General features: G+C 56.5%; 2 protein-coding genes across 3 annotated transcripts in view; both read left to right on the forward strand.

Annotated features, from left to right (window-relative positions):
- Positions 1–17,606, forward strand: part of RASGRF1 (Ras protein specific guanine nucleotide releasing factor 1) — a 39,751-nt gene extending 22,145 nt beyond the window's left edge. Inside the window, exons 11-27 of one of the 2 annotated variants that reach the window (XM_054077964.1) lie at positions 13–76; positions 1,086–1,222; positions 2,458–2,540; positions 3,006–3,254; positions 3,602–3,972; positions 5,544–5,669; positions 6,268–6,438; positions 6,638–6,750; positions 7,501–7,613; positions 8,096–8,156; positions 10,691–10,794; positions 11,654–11,738; positions 12,017–12,214; positions 12,540–12,619; positions 13,171–13,288; positions 13,599–13,667; positions 16,768–17,606. In XM_054077964.1, the coding sequence (XP_053933939.1) occupies positions 13–76; positions 1,086–1,222; positions 2,458–2,540; positions 3,006–3,254; positions 3,602–3,972; positions 5,544–5,669; positions 6,268–6,438; positions 6,638–6,750; positions 7,501–7,613; positions 8,096–8,156; positions 10,691–10,794; positions 11,654–11,738; positions 12,017–12,214; positions 12,540–12,619; positions 13,171–13,288; positions 13,599–13,667; positions 16,768–16,860 (2,235 nt within the window). In that variant the 3' untranslated portion in view covers positions 16,861–17,606. The remainder of the gene's footprint in view (positions 1–12; positions 77–1,085; positions 1,223–2,457; positions 2,541–3,005; positions 3,255–3,601; positions 3,973–5,543; positions 5,670–6,267; positions 6,439–6,637; positions 6,751–7,500; positions 7,614–8,095; positions 8,157–10,690; positions 10,795–11,653; positions 11,739–12,016; positions 12,215–12,539; positions 12,620–13,170; positions 13,289–13,598; positions 13,668–16,767) is intronic. The other variant, XM_054077965.1, reaches the window with a different exon arrangement.
- Positions 17,607–17,792: 186 nt separating this feature from the next.
- On the forward strand, positions 17,793–27,180 carry CTSH (cathepsin H). The gene is made up of 12 exons (XM_054078124.1): positions 17,793–18,039; positions 18,221–18,252; positions 18,608–18,713; positions 18,799–18,869; positions 19,344–19,448; positions 19,749–19,835; positions 20,988–21,043; positions 22,030–22,111; positions 22,188–22,256; positions 22,655–22,761; positions 25,049–25,174; positions 26,096–27,180. Exons 1-12 carry the CDS (start codon positions 17,895–17,897, stop codon positions 26,169–26,171), a joined length of 1,062 nt encoding a protein of 353 aa, XP_053934099.1. The 5' UTR covers positions 17,793–17,894; the 3' UTR covers positions 26,172–27,180.
- Positions 27,181–27,927: the final 747 nt, after the last annotated feature.

Genomic DNA, 27,927 nt, shown 5'->3' on the forward strand with positions numbered 1-27,927 from the left:
CTGCCCCTGCAGAACGGCGTGATCTCCCTCATCGACTGCACGCTGGTAGAGGAGCAGGAGAGCACCGATGAGGATGGTAGGTGCCCGGTGCCGGTGGACTCCCCTTGGGCCTGTGCTCAGCCTCCACCCATGGCTGCAGGATGGGAGGTTGGCTTGTGCCTCTCGCGATGGGTGCTGAGCAGATAGGAGCACCTCAAAAAGCAAAGTTGCAGCTGCTCCAGGCTGCTCTTTGCTGAGTTTAGCAGCAGCACCAGCACCGCAGCCCATGTCCGCTGCGTGCCACGAGCAGTTTTAGAGCTTGCAGCATAGTTGCATCATTGCAGGGTGAGGAAAAAAACGCAGCCAGTGGCGCTGGGGAGGTACCAGGGGTGCAGATCCCACTGGGAAGCTGCGCTTCACGCCAGAGCCTTGACACGAGGCTGGCTGCCAGCCCCGGCAGTGTTTTCCCTGGCTGGAGGCAGCTGCTGTGCTCCGTGGCTGGGGACTGATGGCAGCATGATCAGCACTGCTGCATCCTGTCATGGACATGGTGTCCTGGGCATCGCTGCCGTCCATCCACGTGGTGTAAAACCAACTGCGGCACAGTTGGGGCAAAATGAGATGCTGAATAGATTCAAGGAAGTCATGATCTATTATTGACTGAATTTAATTAAGTAAATTATTTACTGTGAACCACACCAATGCGCCTTTATGCAAATCTGACCTTCCCGAGGTAGGCAGTGAGCGGCACAGCTCGGTGCTGGCGAGCAAAAGCGTCCTCAGCCATGCCTGCTTAGCTGCAGGCTTGTGATAAGGCAGGGGCTCCTTGATCTTGTCTCCACACCGAGCGCTCCAACGTGTGCCGGGCAGGCGGGTTTCCCCCTGGGATGTGGCACCACGGTTCCAGCAGCAAGGCTGTACTGTGCTTGTGTGCAGACTTGCCTTTGCCAACACAGAGCCTTTGCCCAGCAAACTCGTAGTATTCTTGCCACAGACAGCCCAAAAACCACAGCAAACTCCTTAAAACCTTAACGAAAGCCATGCTAGGAGGGAGGGGGTGGGGAAGTTTTCTCACAATCGCTGTGTGTGGTTTTTCTATCCCAAAGCAAAAACATCGGGGCAAGACATTGATCACCTGGACTTCAAAATTGTGGTGGAGCCAAAAGATGCCTCATCTTTTACGGTGATCCTCGTGGCCTCATCCAGGCAGGAGAAGGCTGCGTGGACCAGCGACATCAGCCAGGTAGGATGGACCCGCAGGGAGGTGTTGGAGTGCAGAGTCCTTGGGATAAGCAACCCCTGCGGAATGGTGGGATGCAGGCTTTGGGCACCCAGAATTAACCTTTGATGGTGGCTGCACGGCTGCAGTTCCGCTGCCCTCAGGCTGTGACTGCAGCGGTAGTGCCTGCCTGGATCTATACCCTGGATGCTTTCCCAGTGCCCTCGGGGGGGCTCAGGACCTGCCACGGCTGAGGTCTCGCTGCGTTCGGCTGCTGCGAGTGGTGTGGCTGCACCCACCGCACTGGGCACCTGGGGAGAGCGGTTTCATGCAGAGGGTTTCATGCAGGGCTGCACCAAGACCCCGACCTTCACCACAAGCTTTCTGCTGTCTGGTGGTCCGAGGAGGAGTAGGAAGGTGACAAAGCCACAGCAGACGGGAGCAGGATCTGTCGTATCCGTGCTCTGCCTGCACATGTAGATTTGTGGTTTGGATTTCTCTCTGACTCAGAGGTGGTAACGATTTACCTGCTCTTCATTTGCTTTATGCAAATGACTTTGAAGATACTTTTTCCTGGGTGGGAGGAGAAGAAAAAAGCGGTTAAATAGGGGTTGCCTCCTGGGCATCTCTGTTGTACCATGTTCTTGCTAGCATCCTCTTGACGAGCATCAGTCCCCGAGGAGAGCTGTGGGCAGGAGCTGGGCCCTGGCCCTGCGCAGGGAGGTGGCAGCTCCTGATCCTGCTCTCCACAGGGGCCGGGGCCAGCCCTGCCTGCATGAGGGTGTCTCCAGCCCAGGCTCCTGCCCAGCAAAGCCCTGGGTGCTGAGCCAGCAGCAACAGGACCGATGCTGCTCTGCTGCTCACTGGGTCTCCCTCTGAGAGCATCCAGCAGCGCAGGCTGGGAGGGGAGTTTAATTACAGCGGTAAAGGTTATGAGCAGGTTTCTGGCAACTCACAGTGCTGTTGTGTTTGCCGGTACACCCTGAGTCTGGGCTGGCTCTGCACTGGGAGAGTTGGGGAGCAGCTCTGGGTGATGCTTCCCCCAGAACAGGGGCGCAGGACTGGGATCAGGAAGCTCCTGTTTCCAGGCAGAACTTCCCAGCTGTGCTCTCCTGGCCCTGGTCTCCCATCAGGCATGATGGATGCAAGGATGCTTGTCTGGATGAGGCCAAGTTGGGCTTTCATATGGTGGGTCCAAGCTGAGTGGCAGAGGAACCACTCTTGCCACTTCCTCCCACTTCCCACCATGTCTATTCCAGTGCGTGGACAACATCCGCTGCAACGGCCTCATGATGAACGCCTTCGAGGAGAACTCCAAGGTCACTGTCCCACAGATGATCAAGTGAGTGCTGCCATGGCCGGGCACTGCAGAGAGCACTGGGCTCTGCCCGACCCTGTGGCACAGCTCCCATGGCAGCCAAATGCTGAGCGGGAGCTCCGGGAGGCTTTCTCGTGTGTGTGGAGGGTGTCCCTGCCACACTGACCGCCCACGCTGCTGTCGTGCACGGGCACAGGTCTGGGTTTGTGGGTGTCCCAAGGACAGTCTGTCATCGCATGGCCTTTGCACAAACCTCTGCCAGCTGAAAATGGAGCGATGGTTCCTCCTGTTCTGGGGTGAGCATTTCCTAGCTCTTCCCTGGCAGTGTTCCTGCTTGTGTTTTATGTAGGGACACTCTGTACGAGTGCAGCTCTGGGAACCTGGTACCACTTTCAGTGGTCCCTGCACCTCTTGGGGGGAAGCTGCTGGCATGGAGCAGCTCTTGGTTTCGTTCCAGGCTGGAACCACAGATATCTTGTTTCTCTGCAGGTCTGACGCCAGCTTGTATTGTGATGATGTTGACATTAGGTTCAGTAAAACGATGAATTCCTGCAAGGTCCTGCAGATCCGCTATGCAAGCGTGGAACGGCTGCTGGAGAGGCTGACAGACCTGCGGTTCCTGAGCATTGACTTTCTGAACACGTTCCTGCATTCGTACCGTGTCTTCACCACCGCCCTGGTTGTCCTCGACAAGCTCATCACAATCTACAAGAAGCCGATCAGTGCCATCCCCGCACGGTGAGGCTTCGCGCAGCATCACAGCAGAGCCCTTTTCGATGGCCCGTCCCACCCCCAACGGGCCGGCTGAATTTAGGGGGTCCGTGGCATCGTTCCTTTGTCCCCTCTTCTGTGCTGAGTCAGGCTTATGCTCCCCCGACCCTCCTGGCCCTGCTGCCATCCCAGGGCCATTTTGCCCAGTTTGCAGGAGTTGTAGTGCCCGCAGTGGGTGGCAGGGGCTCATACTGGCTCTTCTCTGCCCAGGGAGATGCCCTGGGGACTTGGCACTGCTGGAGCTGCTGGTGGGGATCTCCGTGACCTCTGTCAGAGTAGGTGCCAGTTCAGCCTTTCCTTGTCTCTCTGCCAAGGTCCCTGGAGCTCCTGTTCGCAAACAGCCAGAACAACAAGCTGCTGTACGGCGAGCCCCCCAAATCCCCCAGAGCCAACCGCAAGTTCTCCTCGCCTCCCCCACTCTCCATCACGAAGTCCTCATCCCCCAGCCGGCGGAGGAAGCTCTCCCTCAACATCCCCATCATCACCGGAGGGAAGGCGCTGGACCTGGCTGCTCTGAGCTGCTCCTCCAACGGCTATGCAAGCATGTACTCCTCCATGGCTCCCTTCAGCAAGACCACCCTGGACATAAACAAACTGTATGTGTCCAGTAACTACCCCAATAAAATCCCTGATGAGGGTGAAGCAGCCTCTGAGAAGCAAGAGGAGTCGCTGCCGAGCAAGCAAAGTGAGTGGCTGTGGGCGAGCAGGCGGGTGGGCCCCAGCCTGAGCAGCCAGCAGGAAGGGGATCAATTTTGGTGGGTGCTCTGGGGGTACAGGGACACACAAGGGCATCAGCACAGGACCTACAGGGGAGCTGGGGAGGGGCTCTTGATCAGGGACTGCAGGGATAGGATGAGGAGAACGGTTTTCAGCTGAAAGAGGGGAGATTGAGGTGAGATCTTAGGAAGAAATGTGTTGCTGTGAGGGGGGGGAGGCCCTGGCCCAGATTGCCCAGAGCAGTGGTGGCTGCCCCATCCCTGGAGGTGTTCAAGGCCAGGTTGGATGGGGCTTGGAGCAACCAAATCCAGCAGGAGGTGTCTGTGCCCATGGCAGGGAGTGGGACTGGATGGGCTTTGAGGTCTCTCCCAACCCGAACCGTGCCAGGGTTCTATGACTGGGTACGCTGTGCCCGAGTGCTTTGTGGCAGGGCTGGGGCAGGTGACCCGGCTGCGTGCTGGCAAGGGGGGGGTGCAGGGAGACCCTGCTCCACGAGGAGGCACACAGCAGGCCCCCGTGCACTGGGGAGAACATTGGCAGTGATGGTGGCAGTGGTGATAGCACTGGTGGTGGTGGTAGCAGAGGTGGTGGCAGTGCTCCTGGTGATGCAGTGACTGGTTCGGTGTGGCCCCCAGCAATGGAGTGGCCAGAGCTGGGTGAGTGAAACACCATGAAGGCTGCAGTTGTTGCCCCATGGCGCATCCTTCCCTCTACCTCCTGCACCAACAGCCCCGGGCATGGCTCAGAGTACAGCGCAGTGGTGCAGGACAAGGCTCCTCCCTGCGTTTGGCAGTGGAGATCCTGTGGACCCTCTGGCTGCAACGCTCACTGCAGTATTTGTGGCTGTGGGCTGAGCTGTGCTCCCCACAGGACCAGCCCAGCGCTCACCCTGCCTCGTCTGCACAGGGATCGTGCTCAGCACCCCAAGGTGGGACCTGCAGCTGTGGGGTGGCCACCTCGGGGCCAGACCCCTGGTCAAGCACGGTGACTCAGGCACTGCCAGCCCTTCCCTGGCTTCAAGAAGGAACAGGCTGCAGCCTCCCGCTGCACCTCGGCGTTATTCTGAGCCTCACTGCGGGCTGCCAGCCCTGGCTGGTGCCTGGGGCTGAGAGAGGCTGCCCCAGCTCCTCCTGCAGCTCCTCACCAGGTGATTCCCCAGCACCTGCGAGGGTTGGAGGTAACACCTCATGCTCCATCGCTGCCCATCGGGCACCTGGGCCAGGGCTCGCCTGCAGTCCCGCTCGCTGTCAGCAGCCCTGGGCAGAGCCTGCCAGCTGGCGATTGTGCACCACGCACGGCATGGAGAAGCCCCTGCCTCGTGTGGGTTGTCCACCCCCAAAAGCTGGATGAGTTGTAATAACAAATCACATCAAAAAAAACACAACAAAAACCAAGTAATTTGGGGACTCTTTCCTGTACTCAGTCACTGTGTACCCAGCTGGAATGATTCAGACCTTGGGGAAATCGGGAAGAGCTCAAGTGTGGCTGCAACCTGCCCGGGTGCCGCAGTGCTGGTAACCGGTTCCCTCTTCCTGTCAGGCTCAGAGGTGTCTGTCAGGGAGGAGTCGGACACGGATCCCAACCAGAGCGATGAAGCAGAAGCCGAAACATCCCCAACAAAATCCCCGACAACTCCCAAGTCCATTAAGTGCAAAAACTCATCAGGTAATAATTTGAGCCAACACTTGTCCCGCTCGAGGCTGTCACTGCCCTTGAGCCTGGCCGTGGGAGCTGTTGAGAGGTGTTGGTGTAAGGGCAGAGCAGGACCTTGCCCTTTATTTCCTGCAAGGGGACAGGGAAATGCCCAACTCTTCGGCTCATATCACAGGGCTGGCTGGGGCTTCTCACCCTTTTCCTCCCCTCTCGGGGCTGATCTGGTGCGTTGGGAGCGAGTTCAGCTGCTTGAGACGTGAGCCTGGGCTAGCATGAGCACCAGTTCATCTGCTCACATCTGCCCTGTAGCTGTAGCGCCTCCTTGCCTGTCGCGCTCCGAGGGTCTCTCTCCTGCTGGGTGGATTCTTGTGGTGTGGTGGCATCCGAAGTTGCTCATCCCTTTGTTCCAGCCTCTGCAGGGTGGAAGCCGGCTTTCCTGTGGGGAGCAGCCCTGCGTTTGCCATCTGTACCCACCACCTCCATGATCCCCATCCCATCCTGCCCAGCCTGGGGGGCCGTCCGTGCCCTGGGGGGCTGGCAAGTGGGGCCGCGGGAAGTGACCCATCTGCGATGGTGGCTGGAGTGATGTTGGCTTTCTTCTCCTCCCAAGATTTCTCGCTGTTTTCTTACAACAACGGTGTGGTCATGACATCCTGCCGGGAGCTCGACAGCACCCGCAGCGCCCTATCTGCCGCCTCCGCTTTCGCCATCGCCACGGCAGGAGCCAACGAGGGGACCCCCACCAAGGAGAAGTACCGCAGGATGTCCCTCGCCAGCGCAGGTACCTTGCCCCGCACTGCTGGGAGAGTGGGACTGCCGTTTCGGGGTGCCCGTTTCCACCATGCTCGGCTAGGTTGTCCTTCACTGGGAGGCAGCGCCCGCTGAGGGTGCCTGGAGCACCCATAGCCCAGCACCTGCCCACTCCGGGCTGTGGTCTCTGGGTGCCTGGGCACAGATCTGTGCTAAGTGGTCACTGACAGTTTCAGGCTTCCCGACGGACCAGCGGAACGGAGACAAGGAGTTTGTGATCCGTAGAGCAGCCACCAACCGGGTCCTCAACGTGCTGCGGCACTGGGTCTCCAAGCACTCCCAGGTGGGCAGCAGGAGGCTGGGGGTTGGAATTGGTTCAGTAGAGGACAGGTATGGTTGGACTCAGTGACCTCAAAGGTCTTTTCCAACCAAACAATTCTATGATTTTATGGCGCTGCAAGGCCCCCCCATCCCTGCTGACATGAATTTGGCTGCATGCTGGGGGGCTCAGCCAGGCTCCAGCTGGAAAGTCAATTTGGCACTTTTCATTAAGCAAATGAGTAGAAATGGGGAGGAGATGAGAACCGCGAAGCAGGGGATCTGGGTGCTCCTGGCACAGAGTGAGGAGCAGTTATTGCGCTGCTGTCTTTGCGTATTCAGGGTGCAGAGGGCCAGAGCTGGGATCCGCTGTCATCACCCAGGCCGGGCACCATCAAGAGGAGTCACTGGGTTTGATTCCTGTCTGGGGGTTCCAGGCTGGGGTCAGGGTTAGGAAACTGCGTTCCCTCTCACACTGGTTGCTGGGGGCACTGAGAGTGGCACTGTACTGGTTGTTACTGGGAAGCCCTCATGCCTTTCTTAGGTACAAATGAGCCTGGTGCCATCGTGGCCTGTTCCCATTTGCTGGGTGACATGGGCTGGGATTTCAGAGGGAAGTAGCAGCCTTTGCCATCAGCTGAGCAGTCGCCTGTGCCGGCACTGTGAAGCCATCGGTCTTGGCTGGGTTTGAATGGACAGAGAGCAGAGCTGCTGGGAATGGACGTTAACTCCCATTTTAAGTCCGTTAACACCGTGCCTGTACCCACTCTGGCAGGACTTTGAAACCAATGAGGAGCTGAAGTTCAGGGTGATTGGCTTTCTGGAGGAGGTTATTCACGATCCTGAGCTCCTGACCCAGGAAAGGAAAGCTGCTGCCAACATCATCAGGTGAAGGGCTGGGGGTGGGAGGTGGCTTCTTCTGGACGTTGTGTCAGGCTCTCAGCAGCCGCTTCCCACTGCCCGAGGATGAATGCAAGGAGGGGCTTTGCTCACGGCCAGGGCCTGGGGCTTGTGGGGTGCTGAGGACCTGGATGCATCAGGGTCTGAACAGAGGCCATAGATAGGATGTGGCCCCGGCCTCGGGCCTGCCCGTGCGCAGTATTGAATGCAGGGAATAGGCAGCCTTGTCCAGACGGGGGCGGTGGGATGGCACTGTGGCTCCCAGGGGCCCCAGGCACCTCCGATGAGGCTCTGGCACCTGGGCATGTGTCCTCATCCTGGCCAGGGGCTGTGGGCTCCTCTGATGAGGATCCTTACACACGCTGAGGGCTTAGCCTCTGAAAAGCCAGGTAGCCATGCTGCAGCCCTGCTAGAGGTGTGCGGGGCTGGTGCTTTCCCAGCTGGAGTAACGCTGTCTTTTTGTGCCCTAGGACCTTGACGCAGGAGGACCCAGGAGACAATCAGATAACCCTGGAGGAGGTGGTGCAGATGGTAAATCCCTCTCCCTTTGTCATTCCACCTGGTAGCTCAGCGCGGTGGTATGGGAGCAGCTAAAGATGCCCACGCTGTGGTGCACCCAGCTGGGTGGAGAGCAGCTCTTCAAGCGTGCTGTTGGGGTGTATGGCAACAAAGCAGGGAAAGCTTTTCTGGGGGTGGAGCCAGCTGTGAGTACAGTGGGATCTGTTACAGGCTGAGGGAACACTAATCCAGCCCACCAACTCTTCAGTCCTCCTGCAACATTAGCAGAATGGCTGCAGCGGGCACAGAGACACATCTGCCTGCCCGAGGGACACAGGAAAACTCCGTGTCCTCTGGGTCCCCAAACCTGACTGGTTCCAAGTGATGGGCGCTGGCATAGTTGGCATCGGTGCTGCTGCCCTGAGAGCAGAGCCCTGGGAACGTGCAATGGATTTCAAACCATGAGGGTTGCTGTAGTGCATTTGTTGCCTTCCTGCAAACCAAAGTCTGTCCCCAGGAACCCAAGAGCCACTTTAACATGCCCTGGTGCACCTGAAACAGCAGCGGCTCTGTGCCCTGGTGTGCCAGCTGCTTCTGGAGTGGCTGACCCCTCTGGGGATTTTTCATTTGTAACCAGAGGTGCTGGAAACATTTGCAGAAGAGAAATCTGGTGAAACTTGGAGGGTTTGGGCTGCCCCACAATCAGAGCAGCCATGCAGCAGCGACTGGTGGTCAGAGGTGTGGTGAGAACACAAGGGAAGCCTGAGTTTTGGGGCACACACTGGGGTGATGGGGGCTGTAGGCTCCCTGACCCCTCCTTGTGATCTCAGGGTGTGTGTTGTGCTGTGTGCTGAACCCCTGCTGGGCTGCCCTCCAGGGTGCCCAGAGCCTACTGGTCCCACCAATGCCCCGTGCCCACTGGGTATTTACTGTCAGCTGCTCCTGTGCTCTGGCAGGGTGCCTCCCTGCAGCCTGCACCTCCCTGCAGCCTCTCCACAGCCCTTGACCTACCCAGCACTGCGCATCCTCCCTTCCTCACCCCTTGCTTTTGCAACCCCTTCCCGCAGCCGGGAGGGAATTGTGCAACCTTGACCAGGCTGTTCCGGGAGGTTGCCGAGGCCACCTTGCCCTTCGGTGCCTGCAGCCACCCTGCTGTCAGGGTGCTGGCGGGAGACGATGCCTCTTTGCAGGGTGTGGCAGCACTGCAGAATGGGGGCCTCAGCTGAGCCAGGGCATCGCCTGCACATCCTGCTGCCCCACAGTGTGCTCCACTGCACCACTCTCCTGTGCTTCTGTCCTGTCCCCCTGTGCCATTGTCCCCCTGTACCTCTGTCCTGTGCCCCTGTGCCATCGTCCCCCGTACCTGTGTCCTGTGCCCCTGTCCTGTCCCCCTGCACCTCTGTTCTGTCCCCCTGTGCCACTGTCCCCCTGCACCTCTGTCCTGCCCCTTTGTGCCATTGTCCCCTTGCACTGCTGGCTCTGGCCAGGGGACAGAGCAGCCTTCCAGCTGGTGTTTTGGTGCGACATCCCTCAGCAAAGCAGGGATGGGACTGTGGGATGTGTAGTTTGCCTGCTGGGGAGGGCAGCAAGGAGGGGCTGTGGGGCAGGGGCAGCTCCCCCCACGCTCCCCTGGGTCCCGGGCTGGACTGGAGGCAGCGCACAGCCTGTGCCACCCTACACGCTCTGCTTTGCACCTCAGCCCTCGCAGCTCTGTCCCTAGAGCCGCCTGCGGTTCTCGATCATGCTGCTCCGTCCTGCCGCAGCACCAGCCTGGCCCCTCTTTCCCATGCCCCCTGTGCTGGGAGCTGCTGCAGGAAGGATGCTGCTGCTCATTTCCGGGAGGAGCGATGCTCTGGCAGGTTTCCAGGCAGTTCCATGCTGGGAGAACTCGGGTTTCAGACTGTGTTTGTGCCGAGATGCAGCGCAGTCTGTGCGTGCTCCATGTGGGTCTGGAGGCTCTCGCTGTCAGCCCGAGTGGCTCTGAGCTCGGGGCACCCTGAGTGCCCCCACATCTGCAGGCGCTGCTCAGCCTGAGCCAGCCATCAAGGACAGGAGGTATCCTCATTCTCCTGCTTTTCTGGAAATCCCTTGGAAGTGCCATCCCAAGCAGCAGGAGGGTCTGGGAGCTGCTGACCCCACAGGTGCTGGTGTAGCGGTGCTGGTGAGGCTGGCTGAGCTGCCGGGCAGGGGCACCTGGTGTTTGTTAATTAAACAGATGTAGAGCAAAAAGGCAGCGGCTGCAGCTGTTGGCATGTGGGGATCCGTTCCGTAGCTGACACCTAATTACTTCAAAAGAGAAGATCAGTGAATTTTGTGCCTATACGTATGCATGGATGATTAAAACCATCGGGTTTGCAGGGGTGGGTGATGCTGGTGCCTCTCAGTGCTGCTGGGGTGTGGGATGTGGGCCTTCTGGACCATCGGAGCAGTGTGGCACCGTGCACCCTGACTCCGATGGGAAAAGGTCTTCAGCTTGGGTGTCCGACTTCGATTTTATGTGTGTGAAATTTAGAAGCTTTTGCTCTGCTCTTCACCAACAAGCCCGCGGTGTTGCCTTTGTCGTTCAGGCGGAGGGAGTGAAAGCAGAACCTTTTGAAAACCACTCGGCGCTGGAAATAGCGGAACAGCTGACGCTGCTGGATCACCTGGTCTTCAAGAAGATCCCGTATGAGTGAGTGAGCCCCACCAGGGAGGAAGGGCTGTTGGGGTCGCCCGGGGCTCCACGGCTGCCTGCTCCAGGTTAAACCCAGAGGGTGCAGAGCCTTCCCAGACGCCGCCTGCTTTGCAATGGGGCATTTTTCCTAAATACTCAGCTCTTGGAGTCACAGGGTTACAGGATAACTTCTAATCCATCTTTTCTTCTTAATGTACATTTCTGACCTCATGCTAACAGAGAAACTCTGCAAGATTTCCCTCCTAGAAGCCCAGAGAAAAGGCAACAACATAAAAAGAATTAATTCTATATGGTTTTAAAAGATCTCAACTTACAACTTTGAAGACAATTCCATAACTATAAAGATCAAGGCCGCATTGTAATGATCAGAATGAAAACAGTTCCCTCTGATTCGGCTAGCCTGTTTATTTTGATCTCTTCCTGGCTTAACTCAATTGTTTTTGCTGTCCCCCTTCCTCTCACCAGCTGTGAGTTGTTTTCCCCTGAGTGTAGCTTGGCATTTACGGGCTGGGTAGCTGAGTGCTGGACTTCTTGACGTTTTAAGGACATTTTTCCATACCTTTGTGTGTAAGCAAATACTCAAAATGATGTGAATAAGCACATACTTTCAAACCTAGCCCAGATTTGAGGGCTGACCCTGTACCTTGGCTGCTGCCATCCCCGAGGTGACCGGCTCGGGAAGGGCCTTCCATGTCTCCCAAGTCCATTGTGCTTTCAAACCCACCATGCTCTCCTTTTCTTGTCGGAGGTGAAGGTCCTGGCACCTCCATCCCATGTGGGTGCAGAGGAGCTCGCAAGTCATGGGTGTCACAGAAAAATTGGAACTTAATGTTGACCTGAGCTCTGTCTTTTGCAGAGAGTTCTTCGGGCAAGGTTGGATGAAGCTTGAGAAGAATGAAAGGACTCCTTACATCATGAAGAACACAAAACACTTTAATGATGTAAGTGCAGCCACGGTGAGCGATGAGGAGACAGGCAGAGACGAGGCAGCATCCCTGAGCCAGGGGCTGGGATGTACTGAGTTTGTCTGCTCCCACCTCTGCTCTGTGGCTGTTACACGCCTTGGGGACGTGTTGCAGGTGGGGCATCTCCTGGGGCTGTTGCTCCTGCTGTGGCTACTGCAGAGAAGGGAAATCCTTTTAACGAGTGCTGTGATGGGCACGTTGGTGTTGTCCCAAGTCGTCCTAACACATGGGCTGGGACCGGTGTCTTCCGAAAGGTCAGCAACTTGATAGCGTCGGAGATCCTGCGGAACGAGGAGATCAATGCACGGGTGAGCGCCATCGAGAAGTGGGTGGCGGTGGCGGACATCTGCAGGTGCCTGCACAACTACAATGCAGTGCTGGAGATCACCTCCTCCCTCAACCGCAGTGCCATCTTCCGCCTGAAGAAAACCTGGCTGAAGGTCTCCAAGCAGGTAGGGACACGGGGCTGAGCCCTCAGCAGGGAGGGTTGAGTGGGCTGAGTGTGATGGTGTTGAGTTAACAGAAGACACATGCAGTGAAGAAACAGAGTGAGGGATTTGTAGGTCTGTGGTTTTGTAGGTCTGGCTGTGATGGTCAGGGCAGAATTTGTACCCATGGAGGTGTCGAGCAGATGGATGGGAAGGACATGGCCTGGCAGCCGCCATGGACAGGGTGGGATGGGAGCGACCCTGCAGCTCTGCAGGCTTCCCGTTCCAGTCGCGGGGATGGGAGCTTCTCCCAGGGCCTCCTCCAGGCAATGCTTTGGGTTTCTTGCAGACAAAGGCTCTGATCGATAAGCTACAGAAGCTGGTGTCGTCGGAGGGCAGGTTCAAGAACCTGAGGGAGGCTCTGAAAAAGTGAGTGAGCACTGACTGCCCTGCAGCAGCAGCTGCGGCTGCGAGGGGGCTGTGACCGCTGGTTGGGGGCTCGCTGGTCGGGGGCTCGTGGCAGCAGGGACGTCCATCCCCACCTGGGTACCACACTGCAGGCTGGGGTTGGGCTCCCAAGATCCTTTCTGAGCCCAGACTGCTGTGCATCATTTGTACGGCACAGGACAGTGGTTCGGAAAGTGATTGCGAGTCATGAGGTGCTCCTTTGAGCAGCGGTGTAGAAAGAGATGAATAAAAGGGATTGTGAAGCTGCCCCTGTCCTGCCTCCTGCAGCCCGTGGCTCCGTGTGGGGCATGGACAGAGTGAACACTTGTCCTGCCCTGCCCATGGGGTCATCGGCTGCAGGATAGGGCCCAGGGGCCCAGCACCGTTTCCTGGGAGAGGATCCTTTCCGGGGTTCCTGTATATCGGCAAGAATCCTTCAAATTCCACTAACTGTGGAATCCCACCCTTCTCCACTACAAAGCCCCCAAGTAAGGCAGTTTGTTTTGTTATTTGTTTCTGGTTTGCTGCTGAAGTTGTGACCCTCCATGTGTCCCCTACCTGGGCATGTATCTGACTGACCTGGCGTTCATTGAGGAGGGGACCCCGAATTACACCGAGGACGGGCTGGTGAACTTCTCCAAGATGAGGATGGTGAGTCTCACAGCCCCGCTGCTGAGGGCAAGCTGTGGGCAGGCTGGAGCGATGCAGCTTGGTGCTGTGGTGCTGGCCAGGTCACACCCATGCCACGCAGTCCCCACAGCATACGTGCACGCAGTTGGGATTGTCCCTGGGGAGGGAGGTGTCTGGAAGAAACAAAAAAGCCCTTGGCACTGTGTGGTGCCTGAAAGGTGTGACCGGAGTGTGAGCTGCACCGGCTGCCGTCGCCCTCGCGGGTGCTGGGACGCAGTGCCCGTGGTGATGGCTGTGCTGGACACAGCTCCTGTGTTTTATCTCCGGACAGATTTCACACATCATTCGGGAGATCCGCCAGTTCCAGCAAACCTCCTACAAGATTGAACACCAGCCGAAGGTATGGCCTTGTCCCAAGAGCCACGTGCTCCCTCTCCTCATCTCGCACTCCAGTTGCCATGCCTAAGCAGCTTTCACCTTCTAGCAGCATCCTTGGGGAAGATGGGATGCTCCTGTAAGGAATTTAACACTGAAGATGGTAGTAGAGCCAGTGCAGGAATGAGGGGTTTTTGTTAGGCAAGGCGTAACGGAGCATGACAGGCACAGGGGTCGGGGAACGACCTCCCCACTCCTCTTGGCACGTGTGTGCCCTGCCATGCATTTCATGAAGAGTGCATCGCCCACACAGTGTTGCTGGCTGAGCAAAAGGATGTGACTTCCAACCATCTGCGCCTCGGCCAGACCAAGTCAGTTGTGTCCCTGACTGTCCCTTGCTCTGCTGCCGTTTTGTCCCAGCAAACAGGGCTGCCCTTTCCTTCTGGTTCTTTCTGCAAACTGCTGCAATTGTGGGGATGGGGAGCAGCGGCTGGTGCATGGCTGTGATCGGGCAGGGTGGCAAGGGAGCAGCCTGGAAGGCCTCTGACGGAATGGGTAGGCACTGGAGATGGATCCGTCCTCCACCGTGAGCTGCTTTCAGGCAAACATCAGCCAAGGCAGAGCCCTGTATGCAGCAAGAGCGCAGGTGTGGGTCCTGCTGTGGAGATCCCCATCCTGCGGGAGAGCAGCTCCAGGACTTGAAATCATCTGGAGCTCCTGTTTTTCCGGAGTTGAAAAGAGAAGCTGTACCTTTCTTCTTCCATGGGACCCTTCCTTGGGGATGAATAACGAGTGTTGGTGGCTCCTCGGACCACTGCCCTCACACCCTGGTGCTCTGTGCCCTTTACTGCCCGTCCGCTGCAGCAGGAGCGTGGCCGGTGCCTCGCTGGGACTGTCGGCAGCAGCGCAGGGATGGAGGGCGGCTGCAGTGGCTGCAGCAGGCTGTGCCATGCCTCCCCAGGATGCTGCAGCAGCTGCACCTGGATGCTCTTGACAGCAGCTATGCCCAGATGTGGCAGCTGTTGGGCAGGGCAGGCAGCACAGCAGGTGGCCAGGGTCCTAGGACTGCTCTGTGTGGTTATAAAATGCTCCTTGTCTGCACAGGCAAGAAGGAAGGGCTCTGGGGAGACCTTAGAGCAGCTTCCAGCACTGAAAGGGGCTCCAGGAATGCTGGGGAGGGGCTCTTGATCAGGGAGTGCAGGGATAGGATGAGGCGGAATGGTTTTGAGCTGAAAGAGGGGAGATTGAGTTGAGATCTTGGGGAGAAATGTTCTCCTGTGAGGGTGGGGAGGCCCTGGCCCAGGTTGCCCAGAGCAGTGGTGGCTGCCCCATCCCTGGAGGTGTTCAAGGCCAGGTTGGATGAAGCTTAGAGCCTCCTGATGCAGTGGGAGGTGTCCGTGCCCGTGGCAGGAGGTGGAACTGTGGATGGGCTTTGAGGTCCCTTCCAACGCAACCCAACCCAACCCAACCCAACCCATTCCATGCTTCTATGACTCTCCATAGAGGCTGCCCCTCCCTCAGTGCCTCCCTTTCAACCAGCTGTGCACGGAGCGAGGCCAGACCCTGCATCCCCCTGGGTGCTGTGGGTGCAGCTGTGTTGCCCCCTACCCACAGAGACCACCCTAGAGGTAGGGGGAGTGGCTGTTTTGGGGCACCGCCCCATCCTCAGGCTGGGAGCAGAGCTTGTCCCACCACCCCCACACCCCCTGGTGATGGGTGGCCCCCACACATGTGACAAGAGGAAAGGTCTCAGCCGCCTTCACACTTCCTCTGCTGCAGCACCGTGGAGCCACCCAGGAACTGAGCTGGTTGATGGGGGGTTTCCACTCTCTCTGGCACTGCCGTTCTCCTCCAGTGATGGCAAACCCTCCTGAAGCAGTGCCAACCACCTTCCCGTGATGCTAGTTTCCATGCGCGGTGGCAGGAGCTGCCCCAGTCCCTCTGGATCATGACCCCTGGCTGGGATGGCAGAGATTGGAGAACGATGGGCTCTAATTTTGGCTTCTGCAGCCCCAGCCATGCCCTTTGCACAGCTCATATTCGCAGTGCGGCCCTTTCCCCGTGGGCACGAAGGACACTGCTGCCTCCTGCAGCCTCTCCTGCTTGCAAGGAACGTAGATCCACATCTGCAAAAGCAGCCACTGCCCTGAGGAACCTGCCCCAAACCAGCCAGCGCCAAGTACAGCATGGCAGGAGCTGGTGCTCTGCGTGGCCGCCTGTCGCCCTGCAGAGCCGAGATAGACAAGATCCTGAATGCTCTTAGTGATGGAGTGAAGCTGCATCCACGCTGGTGGTGCTTCCCAGGCCTGCTCTGAACCCTCCAGCGCAGCACTGTGCCCTGTGCCCCTCTTCGGCACCAGCTCTGCCCCCCACACGGCTGATGAGGCCAAAAGTCATTTGGGAAACTGGAGCCCTGCCGGCAGTTCTGGAGTCCTCAACATGGAAAGGACATGGAGCTGTTGGAGAGAGTCCAGAGGAGGCCATGGAGATGATCTGAGGGCTGGAGTACCTCCTGTACCAGGACAGGCTGAGAGAGTTGGGGTTGTTCAGCCTGGAGAAGGGAAGCTCAGAGGAGACCTTAGAGCAGCTTCCAGCGCTGAAAGGGGCTCCAGGAATGCTGGGGAGGGGCTCTTGATCAGGGAGTGAAGGGATAGGATGAGGCGGAATGGTTTTGAGCTGAAAGAGGGGAGATTGAGTTGAGATCTTGGGGAGAAATGTTCTCCTGTGAGGGTGGTGAGGCCCTGGCCCAGGTTGCCCAGAGCAGCGGTGGCTGCCCCATCCCTGGAGGGGTTCCAGGCCAGGTTGGATGGGGCTTGGAGCCCCTGATCCAGTGGGAGGTGTCCCTGCCTATGGCATGGGGTGGGACTGGATGGGCTTTGGGGTCCATTCCAGGCTTCTATGAGAGCCAGAACAGCAGCTGAGCTCCAGGCAAGCCTTTGCAATCCCAGGGTGTGAGGCACGTGTGACGCCTGTGCCCGTTGGCAGGCACCACAGGCCTTTCTCTGCGCCTCGCTGGCCATGGGGGCCTTTGCCCTCTCCCAGTGGTGGTGTTCCTCGCCGTTTCCTCGCCGTTTCCTCGCAGTGGCGGGCCCTGCCTCGTCACCGCCTGCCTCTTGTTTTTCCAGGTGACGCAGTACCTGCTGGACCAGTCGTCTGTGATGGACGAGGAAACCCTTTATGAAGCGTCTCTGCGAATCGAGCCCAAACTGCCCTCGTGAGCCCGGAGCGGTGGCTGGCGCCGCTCGTGTCCGCGCCACTCCATCCTGTATATACCCGTTTGTTCTGTCGGACGCCCTGGAGTGACTCCCACGTCTGTGCTTCTCCAACCCCCCCCTTCGTTCCTCGGCCGCAGTCGCCTTCCTCGCATAGGACTTCCCGCACTGTTTGAGGTTTCACGCATCGACGCTTGGCCGGAGCCCCGGGTTCTTTCCGACAATGCCCTTTTTGTCCCTCCCGTGGGGGCTGGCAGCCGGGCAGATGCTACCTCCATCCCACGGAGCGCTTGGGCTGCTCTGACGGCCTCGCCTGGACTCTGAGGTGGGATGAGAAGACGTGGCGGTGGGTTCTCCCCACGCCGCCCGCTCTCCGTCTGCCCAGCACGGGGAGCCCCGCGGCTCCTGCCAAGCTTCCGTGGATGTGCTATCGATCCGTATTCCTTGTGAGCACTCTGAGTACCATGACGTAGAGTTAGAAACCGATGAGCGAGTGTTTTTATCACATATACTGTATCCTGTCCCACCACCCGCGAGCAGGGATATAGTGCCCCAGTGCTTATTCTGTGAATATTACCATGTATTTTTTACGGTGTACAGTACGAACGCGGCAGTGGCAGGCATGCTCCACTCGCGCCGGGACACTTTTGCTGTAAGCAATACCTCGTGGTATGAGAATTCTCTTTCAAGCCCTAAAACTGTTTCAACTTTACAGCTTGTTTGGGGGAAATAGGTCCTTTTCTCTCTCTCTCTCTCTCTCTTATTTTTTTTTTGTTTATTTTTTTGGTTTTTTTTGTAAAAATATATGTTTCCTGATTACCTCTTGCTAATAAATCTATTCTATCTCAGGGTGAACCGCGCCTGCCGAGGGTTTTTATGGGCGGGGCAGCGGCGGGCACTGAGCAGCCGCCCCCCCCCTACCCCCCCCGCAGCCCCGCCCCCGGCCGTCACTCGGCTGGACTCGGGTTCGTTCGGCTCCGCTCGGGTTCGTTCGGCTCCGCTCGGTTACGTTCGGCTCCGTTCGGCTGCACTCGGCTCCGATGGGTCCCGTTCGTCTCCGCTCGTCTGGACTCGGCTCCGCTCGGTCCCATTCGGCTCGGTTCGGCTCTGCCATGGCCTGGATCTCCCTGCTGGCCGTGGCCGTGCTGATGGCACCCGCCGCCGCCCGGGGGCCCTCGGCCGAGGGTGAGGGGGTCCCGGGAGGGTGGGAGGGAGCGGCTCGGCTCGGCTCTGTCTCTGTTCAGCTCTGTTCGGCTCTCTTCAGCGCTGTTTGGCTCTGCTGGGCTCGGTTCAGCTTGGTTCGGCTCGGCTCGGTTCGGCTCAGCTGATCCGGGGGAGCCACTGACACTTATGCTCTGCCCCACAGAGGAGCTGCAGTTCAAAGCCTGGATGCTGCAGGTACCCAGGGTGGTGGGGACCCTCGGGGCTGGTGGGGACCCCAGGGCTGGGGGTGGTTGGGACCCTCGGGGCTGATAGGGACCCCAGGGCTGGGGGTGGTGGGGACCCTCGGGGCTGGTGGGGACCCCAGGGCTGGGGGTGGTGGGGACCCTCGGGGCTGATAGGGACCCCAGGGCTGGGGGTGGTGGGGACCCTCGGGGCTGATAGGGACCCCAGGGCTGGGGGTGGTGGGGACCCTCGGGGCTGATAGGGACCCCAGGGCTGGGGGTGGTTGGGACCCTCGAGGCTGATGGGGACCCCAGGGCTGGGGGTGGTTGGGACCTCTGGGTGCTTCTGACACCCCCCATGCCCCCAGAATGGCCGAAACTATGGCCCCAGTGAGTACCCACACCGGCTGCGCATCTTCCTGGACAACAAGAAACGGATCGAGGAGCACAACGCTGGGAACCACAGCTTCCAGAGTAGGAACCCAGCCTCAACCCCAGCCCCTGACCCAGCCTGTGAGTGCGGGTCCTGCCCGAGCCAAGCATTCCCTCCTTTTCTTAGTGGCGCTGAACCAGTTCTCAGACCTGACCTTCGCTGAGTTTAAGAAGCTGTACCTGTGGAGGGAGCCCCAGGTGAGTCCCGGTACTGGAGAGGGCAGAGCAGCACCCAGCCCTGCACTGCTGGAAAACCAAGCACAGCTCCTGTCCCACCAGAGCCAGAGCGAGGGGACCCCTGTCCACCGCTCCTCAGCACCTAGCCCTCTCCCTCTTGGCTCTGGATAAGCTGTCACCCCGCTTCCAGCTCCCAGATGGATCCTTATTGTTATGGGCAGACTTCAGGGCTGGCTGGGGGTCAGGAGCTCTTGGAGCAGCTCAGGCACCATTGCTGGCGTCAAGGATGGCAGTGGTCTTCTAGAGCTGGCGGAGAGGAGAGACCAGGAGACCTGAGCTGGGGACACACAGCAGCGCAGCAGTCACTGCTGCCTCCACCCCATGGAGAATGGCCGTGGGCCACTGCCAGCGCAGCAGCTTGTACAGCCCTCCCGCCTAGTGTGGGTCACCGTCCTGGCACAGCAGCTTGCCACAGCTCTCCCACTTTGCTTGCAGAACTGCTCAGCCACAAAGGGGAATTTCCTGCGCAGCTCTGGGCCATATCCTGACTTCATCGACTGGAGGAAGAAAGGAAATTATGTGACACCTGTGAAGAACCAGGTGAGGAGCATGTGTCATTGGCAATGCACCAAGAGCAGCCCGAGAGAGGGCCTGGCTGCTGTGGGGAGGAGGAGTGCTGGGATGAACAGTGCCCACAGGGAAGCAGGAGCCTGTCTGTGGCTGGGGTGCTGGGGCAGGGGGAGGCCCTGGGACCTCAGGCAGGATCCGAGCAGAAGGAGAAGCCCAGATGCCTGCAGGGAATGGTGTTGTGCTCTTGTCATGCCCTTATACCCCGGCGCTGGTGCTGCAGGGCGCCCTGTGACCCATTATGGAGTGGTTCTTCTTTGGTTCTCAACGCAGGGTGCCTGTGGGAGCTGCTGGACCTTTTCCACCACGGGGTGTTTGGAGTCTGCTATCGCTATTGCGACGGGAAAGCTCCTCTCTCTGGTAAGAGATTTTCCTTTCCTGTGCGCTGAGCCCAGTCCTGCCTCCCGTTATGCACTGGGGCTGCTGGTGGGGCCAGTGTCAAGACTAGCTGTGCTTCGCTGTGGCCACCACCCCAGGCCCTGCAGACCCCTTGCAGCTCCTCACAAACCGCGGCACAGGGCAGAGCGGCCAGCAGCTCTCCATGCTTATGGCCTTCACCCTCCCCTCTCTGATCCCAGTGTCCCGCTCTCCCAGGCTTGGCCAGAACCCTTCTGGAAGCAGGATGAAACCAGAGGGGCCAAAAGCAAGGAGCTCTGCTGGCAGAGCTGTATGCTGCAGGCAGCACGCTGAGAGGCTGGTTTGGAACTCCCAGAGGGTTTATATTTCTTGGAGAACCAGAACAGTAGCCACTTCTGTGACTTATTGGAATAGCTGAGGGTTGGGTTAAGCACTAAAACCAAACTTAGAATCATAGAATAATTGGAAGGGACCTTAAAGATCATCTAGTTTCAACCCCCTGCCATGGGCAGGGACACCTCCCACTGGCTCAGGCTGCCCAAGGCCCATCCAACCTGGCCTTGAACACCTCCAGGGATGGGGCAGCCACAGCTTCCCTGGGCAACCTGGGCCAGGGCCTCCCACCATTCCTGTGAAGAATTTTCTCCTCGTGTCCAGTCTAAATCTTCCCCTCTCCAGTTTAAAGCCATTGCCCCTTATCCTATCATTACAAGCCTTTGTAAAAAGTCCCTCCCTGGCTTTCTTGTAGCCCCTTCAGATATTGGAAGCTGCTTTAAGGTCTCCTCAGAGCTTTCTCTTCTCCATGCTGAAAAACCCTAACTCTCTCAGCCTCTTATGGGAGGTGCTCCAGACCTCTGATCATCCTTGTAGCCTTGACCTTTGAAAGAGATCTCAGCCAGCGCTCTCACGGGTGGGACGGTGTCCTGGCAGGCACAAGGAATGCCTCTTGCAGCCGGAGCATTCCGTGCTGCTTGCTCCACATCCTCCTTGTCCCCCTCCTTAGGCTGTGGAGCCCTTCAGCTGGGTGATTCCTCCTCGCGACTGCGGCCAGCCAGCAGGATGTCTAAAACCAGCACGCTTGCCACATGCGTTTCGTTTTGTCTCACTTATTCCAAATGCAGGTGTTGAATACTGACTCAAAACACTCTTCTGCAGGCAGAACAGCAGTTGGTTGATTGCGCTCAGGCTTTTAACAACCACGGCTGCAGTGGGTAAGTAAAGTAATAAAAAGAAGCAAGAGTGTCTTGTGTTCCATGACTGATAGCTTTCTCAAGATCTTACGTCAAGATCTTTCTAGATCTTGGAATACTTTTGGTTTCGCTTTGGCTGAGAGGTGTCAGGGAAAACAGTTTTGGGGTTGGTTTGGTTATTTTACTGTTACCCTCCCTAGAGGTTAGAAAGTTTCACTCTGTCTCCAGCATTTCCCAACCCCTGTTGTTCCCTCTCAGTTCTCCTTTGCTGTTGTTTTGTCATGGTGTTTTCTGACATCGCCGTCAGGATGCTGCGCAGCCTGGCCTTAACACACTCAGGGAGCACAGGGGGGAATTCTGTGCTCTGCCTATGTGTCACGCGCCTCTCATGGTGCCTAAAGGAGTCCACAGAAACCTCTGCTTCCCCTTTGGTGGATTCCTGCTGGCTCTACTAGAGAAGGCAGAAAAGAAAGCTTTCTGAAATCTTCTGTTTCCTGGAAGATAAGGGGCAGGAATGCTCAAGGAGCTGAGCAAAACCACTCTTGTGCATTTGATTTTTCTCGTGACTCCTCTTTAGGCCTTTCCTTGTTAGCATGCCTCAGTCACACACTGCTTTTCTTCCTTCTGTGAGCTGTGCTTCCCGAAGGTGGCCAGGGAAGAAGCAGCTGCTCGCTGGAGACGTGGGTGCCTTATCCTCCCCCGTGCTGTGCAGCCAGGGATCCTGGCCGCAGCAGCCAGGCTGCAGGCTGGCATGGAAAAACGCCTTCCAGCGCACAGGGCTGCGGAGCTGAGCTGGCATGGCTGGTGCTGTGAGGGCGAGGTGGTCTCGTGACTTTGGAGCTCTGGTGTTGGCGTTTCCCCTTTGGACGGTCTGGGATACACACTGCCCTTCCCTTGCCCTCCCCTTTTTGGGAACGGTCGTCTGTAGGAAGGTTAGCGGTTTGGCTCTGCAGAAGCCACAGCGTTGCCGTCCTAACCGATCTGCATTCCGGCTGTGTTGCTCGCAGGGGCCTGCCAAGCCAAGCCTTCGAATACATCCTGTACAACAAAGGGCTCATGGGGGAGGACGCCTACCCGTACCGGGCCAAGGTATTTCCAGTGCACTCAGATGCATTTCTGCAGCGGCAGAGCAGGCTTTCACACCGGTCCCTTTCTGTCTGCACAGAATGGCACCTGCAAGTTCCAGCCGGAGAAGGCTATTGCGTTTGTCAAGGAAGTTATCAACATCACACAGGTAGGGCCCCAGGGGTTATGTTTCCGAAGTCGCAGGGCTGTGCCAGGCCCTGAGGTGTGCTGGGCTCTGCGGTGCAAGCTGCAGCCTGCTCGCTCTTTGGAGAGGAGCAAGGCACTGGTGGGCACACTCCTCCGCTCCCATGCAATGCTGGCTCCCTTCTCGGAAGGTGGCACCAGCGAAGCGCCAGAATACAGGCATGAGCGTCTCTGCCCACTTTCCGCAGTGGTTGCCTCTCCAGACTGTAAAAAAGTATTGGTTCTTGACTTCCAGTGCCCATGAGAAGCATTTGTTTCTTTGTGTGCAAGCAGGTAGCCGGGATTCACCAGCTCTGACTGCTGGTCTGGGGATCCTGGTGGCCCAGAGGGAGGTAAATGACCCTTGGTATCCTTTTCTCATAGTACGACGAGGATGGCATGGTAGAGGCTGTGGGGAAGTACAACCCGGTGAGCTTTGCGTTCGAGGTGACAAGTGACTTCATGCACTACAGAAAGGGAGTCTATTCAAAGTGAGTCTGAACCTGAGATGGAACAGGGAGGGGAGGGCATGGGGCTGGAATCATTCACATCCCCGTTTCTCCCACTTTGTGGCGCGGGATGCAGGCACACTGGGCTGCACTCTTGCATAAACAGAAAATAGAAACTGTAAGTAAACTGAACCTCGACATACTGGTTCCCCAGGGGATAAGAGCACAGCACAGGGAAGAGGGAACTGCATGCTTGCAGCCATTTCACTGGTGGGAGCCAGACCAGTCTGTGTTTGGAATGGAGCTCAGCAGGTCCACAAGCTCAGGAGGTCCCTCCACAGCGTTGTCCCAGGCTGATATGGGGGTCAGAGCTGCAGCTGGTGGCAGGGTCAGCCTGGGTGTTTCAGCTGAACACGTCTGGTTTCATTAGGGTAAGCCCCAACCAAACTAAGTTTTCCATGGGGCCAGGGTGGTTCTCCCAGTGTGAAGCCCCCAATGGGGTGGTGGTGAGTGGTGTCACTGCCTTTGTGCTGCCCTACACCACAGCTGGAAGGTTTGCAGGTCACATTATTGAGGTGGGAGTCCCTGCATCGCTGCTTTCTGCAGGTCAGGTGGGTCCTGGAGCACCTCGTGCTGATCCTTCTCTGCCGCTGGACCTGTGAGAATAGCAGTGGAGATGAGAAATCAGTTTGAGACACAAGTGACCTAGTAGGAGGAGGTCTCAAGTGTTGTGTCAGCTCTACGGGCAAGGCAAAAAGCTACTTAAAAGGATTTGTTGTGTTTTGGAAAGACTTTGCAGCAGGGTAGATTTCTATCAGGTGAGAAATGGGCAAAGCGCATATTTAGAGAGAACTAGAAAAATACTTGAGACCAATAAACCCTCAGTCACCAAGAAATGAAGGGAAAATTAATGTGAGACCCTAAGTGTGAGGGATCTGCCCAGGGAGCAGCACTGCAAACCAAGTGGCTTTCCTATGGCATAAAGACAGCAATCTCCTGTTAACTGCCAGCAACTTGGATAGAATCAGAATCATTAGGTTGGAAAAGACCTTAAAGATCATCAAGTCCAACCATACCCATCCACTACTAAATCATGTCTCTAAAAGCCTCATCTACCACCTTTTAAACACCTCCAGGGATGGTGACTCCACCACCAACCTGGGCAGTCTCTGCCAGGGCCTGAGAACAGATTCACTTTCTGGGAAGAAATTTTTCCTAATGTTCTATCTAAACTTCCCCTGGTGCAGCTTAAGGCCATTGCCTCTTGTCCTATCACCTACTACTTGGGAGAAGAGACCCACCTCTCTGCAACGTCTTTTCAGGTAGTTGTAGAGAGCAACAAGTTCTCCCCTCAGCCTCCTCTTCTCCAGGCTAAACAACCCCAGCTCCCTCATCTGCTCCTCATAACCTTTGTCCTCCAGCCCCTTCAGCAGCTTCATTGCTCTTCTCTGGATGTGCTCCAGGACCTCAAAGTCTTTCTTGTAGTGAGGGGCCCAGAACTGAACACAGTATTCAAGGTACAGCCTCACCAGTGCCGAGTACAAATGTGAGGTGTGGAACCAGGGAGACAAGTCGAGGTGCTTTGTAATGGGATTCCAGTTTGAGGACCACACCAAGTAAAGCTCTGTTGCAGACCTAGAATCTAGGGCAGATTTAAAGTTGGAGCACATTGGTGCTGCAGTGGCTTCAGCCAGTGCTCCCCAGACCAGCTCTGAACAGATTCAAGAAGCGTAAATCTGTTGTGGGGTTGATGGATCTTTTAGTTCTCTGCAATTTCACAGTGTTTAAAGACAGGCGCTCTAGAGGTGGGAGCTTGGACCTTGTGTTGTTTCATGTTATAGGCAGCAGCTTTCATCAAATGCAATTTAAAAGCTGGAAGTACAAGGAAATGTGTATTTACACTGAGGAACTCGCTGTGCAAAGTGCGGAACAGCACCCCTAAGCTTGGGGCAGAACAAACCATTACTGGGATCTAAAAAGAGCTGCTGGTTTTCATTGGGAAAATTCCTTTGCTCAGTTTTTTCAGTGTAGCTCTTTCCTGTGTGACAATGGTGATGATAATTGTGAACAAAAAGCTGGGCCAGGCACTCGGATCAAAGGTCAGGAATCACCCTGGCTTCAGATAAGGCTGGTCATAATGAGTGAGAAAACAGAAGGGTATCTCTTTGTCTTGGCTCCCCTCCTACTCTCCACAACTGGAAGTTCAGAGTATCCATTAGTTATTTTTGCAGTTGGAGTGTGATCAAGAATGCTGGCTAATCCACAGTTAATTAAATTATAGGCTGTTTTTTTATGTAAGAAACCTGCCTGCTTTCTCTTCCCTTCACAGCCTGCGATGTGAGCACACTCCTGACAAGGTCAACCATGCTGTCCTGGCTGTGGGGTATGGAGAGGAAAATGGGAGACCGTACTGGATTGTCAAGAACTCGTGGGGCCCGATGTGGGGCATGGATGGGTAAGGAGGTCCCAGCGCCACCAGACCCACCACAGTCTGTCCCTACCTGGGCTTCCACTCAGCCTTCAGCTTGCCCTGATGCTCTCCGGCTGAAATTCCACAGTGGTTTCATACTCTGGGAAGGGGCAGGGATATCATCCCAGCCTCAGTAGTGAAGGAGACCTGGCTCTACACAGTTCTGGGGTGACTGGTTAGAGCAGACCCTTAGATCAACAGACCTGCCACTGGTCCAGAGGCTGGGCCAGCGTGTGCAGAGCCACTGGTTCGCCTGGTGCCAGGAGAGCACTGTGCCCATCCTGGGGTTATGCAGCCAGACATGAATAGGTTGTACCAGCAGTGAGTTTTCACTCTGGCTCCATACGTATTTCCAGCTGCAGGTGACATTTTTTAGAGTCAAGGGCCACCTCTGCGTGTTTGTGGTTTCAGGAGGCGGGGAATGGGTGCTCACAGCTCCGTCACAGCTCCTTGTGTTGGCAGCAGAAAGGAGTTTGTGTGTAACGAGAACAGTTGCCTTACCCCAATACCTGTTGAGTCATAGAATCATAGAATAGTTAGGGTTGGAAGGGACCTTAAAGATCATCCAGTTCCAAGCCCCTGCCATGGGCAGGAACATCCCAGTAAATGAGGCTGCCCAAGGCCCATCCAACCTCGCCTTGAACACCTCCAGGGATGGGGCATCCACAACTTCCCTGGGCAACCTGTTCCAGTGCCTCACCACCCTCAGCGTGAAGAAGTTCTTCCTAACGTCCAGTCTAAATCTGCCCCTCTCCAGTTTGTACCCATTCCCCCTCATCCTATCACCACAAGCCGTTACAAATAGCCCCTCTCCAGCTTTCCTGTAGCCCCCCTCAGGTACTGGAAGGTCGCTAACTCTGCCCGAGAAGGGAACACTTGCTCATACACATTTCTTTCTCCTTTTAGGTACTTCCTTATTGAACGTGGCAAGAATATGTGTGGTCTCGCTGCCTGTGCATCTTACCCCATTCCTCAGGTGTGAGAGCAGAGCGCAGGCTGGGGGAAACAGGCATGGAAGGAATGACTGATTGTGTATGAATTCCTAAATGCTAATATCAGGGAAGTGAGAACAAGATGAAATAAGTCTGCTGAAAATTACTACCTGCAGGCAGATTCCTTGGCTTGCACACAGCTTCTTGCAGTAGGGAAACCCAGCCAAAAGCAAGCATGCTCCTGCGCCGAGCACCAGACTCCTGCCTTCTCGTCTTAGCTGTGCTGCAGCTGCCTTGCACCCTGTCCCAGCTGCAGCCTTGTGGCTGGGGCTGTCGGCAGCAGGAGCGCTGCTTGGACAGGGGGAATGTCCCAGTCACCTGATTCCAAGAGCTGCTCCCTTGCTTCGTGTGGCCATTTAGAATCAGAGAATCATTAGGTTTTAAGAGACTTTTGAGATCATCAGCTCCAACTGCACCTGTCCACTACTAAGTAATGTCCCCAAGCACTTTCTCTACCGCCTGTTAAACGCTCCAGGGATGGTGACTCCACGACCTCCCTGTGCAGCCACTGCCCATGCCCGAGAACCCTTTCTGTGAAGAAATTTTTCCTAATGTCCAAGCTAAACTTCCCCTGATGCAGCTTGAGGCCATTCCCTCTCATCCTATCACCCATCACTTGGGAGAAGAGACCAACACCCACCTCTCTTCAACCTCTTCTAGCTAGTTGCAGAGAGCAATAAGGTCTCCCCTCAGCCTCCTCTTCTCCAGGCTAAACAACACAGAGCTCCCTCAGCTGCTCCTCGTAAGACTTGTTCTCCAGCCCCTTCACCTCAATTTTCACCTGATTTCTCAATCAACAGATGTAGCTTCTGGGAATTTTAATTATCTTTGAGATTCTTCCTTTCCCTAGAAAAAGACAAGTGCTGCGATTGCTACATTTTATCTGTTTTAAATAAATGATGTTAAAAAATGCATATTTTAATGCAAATAGAGAATAAATGGATGATTTTTTATGCCTCTTTTACCTAAAATCAATAAAAAAGAAACTCCTGAAATAAAGTATTTTGTTTAGAGAGGAGACATTGCTTTTATTCTGCCCAGGGTGCTGGCTGGGAGTTTTTCCACAAAACTAGCACCCCAACTGCAGACCCCAAAGGCCGATCGATACAAAACCAATGCTCAGAATCCCGCTGAGCTTTGTTACACCAAACTAATACAAATATTCATTAGGTTAAGCAATTTTTTATTAAAGTAGAATTGTGTATTCCTGTCCACATCCTTCGTTAGGATAAGGATGACCTTCAGGTAATCCCTAAACAGTCATGAATTGTCTGTACCTTCCCTTGTTTCATCACAACCTTGAGTTGATTAACTACTGAGTTAATGTGCACAATGTGCGCCCACAGCCCAGAAGGCCAAGTGTGCTCTGGGCTGCATGAAAAGAAACATGGGCAGCAGGGGAGGGAAGGGATTCTCCCCCTCTATTCCTCTTTCACGACACCTTACCTGGAGTATTTTGTCCCGTTCTGGAGTCCTCAGTGCAGGAAGGACACGGAGCTGTTGTGGGGTGGCTCTTGATCAAGGAGTGCAGGGATAGGATGAGGGGAGCGTTTTGAAGCTAAAATAGGGGAGATTGACAGGAGATCTTAGGGAGAAATGTTCTGCTGCAAGGGTGGGGAGGCCCTGGCCCAGGCTGCCCAGAGCAGTGGTGGCTGCCCCATCCCTGGAGGTGTTCAAGGCCAGGTTGGATGGGGCTTGAAGCCCGTGAGCCAGTGGGAAGTGTCCCTGTCCATGGCAGGGGGTGGG

Source organism: Cuculus canorus, chromosome 12 (assembly GCF_017976375.1).
Source record: "Cuculus canorus isolate bCucCan1 chromosome 12, bCucCan1.pri, whole genome shotgun sequence".
Classification (NCBI taxonomy): domain Eukaryota; kingdom Metazoa; phylum Chordata; class Aves; order Cuculiformes; family Cuculidae; genus Cuculus; species Cuculus canorus.

Bases quoted from the DNA above. Each gene is read 5' to 3' on its own strand.
- CTSH (XM_054078124.1), top strand. From the start codon at position 17,895: ATGGGTCCCGTTCGTCTCCGCTCGTCTGGACTCGGCTCCGCTCGGTCC. The intron at 19,836-20,987 runs GTAAGAGATTTT...ACTCTTCTGCAG, and splicing joins CGGGAAAGCTCCTCTCTCTG to GCAGAACAGCAGTTGGTTGA. The intron at 22,112-22,187 runs GTATTTCCAGTG...CTGTCTGCACAG, and splicing joins CCTACCCGTACCGGGCCAAG to AATGGCACCTGCAAGTTCCA.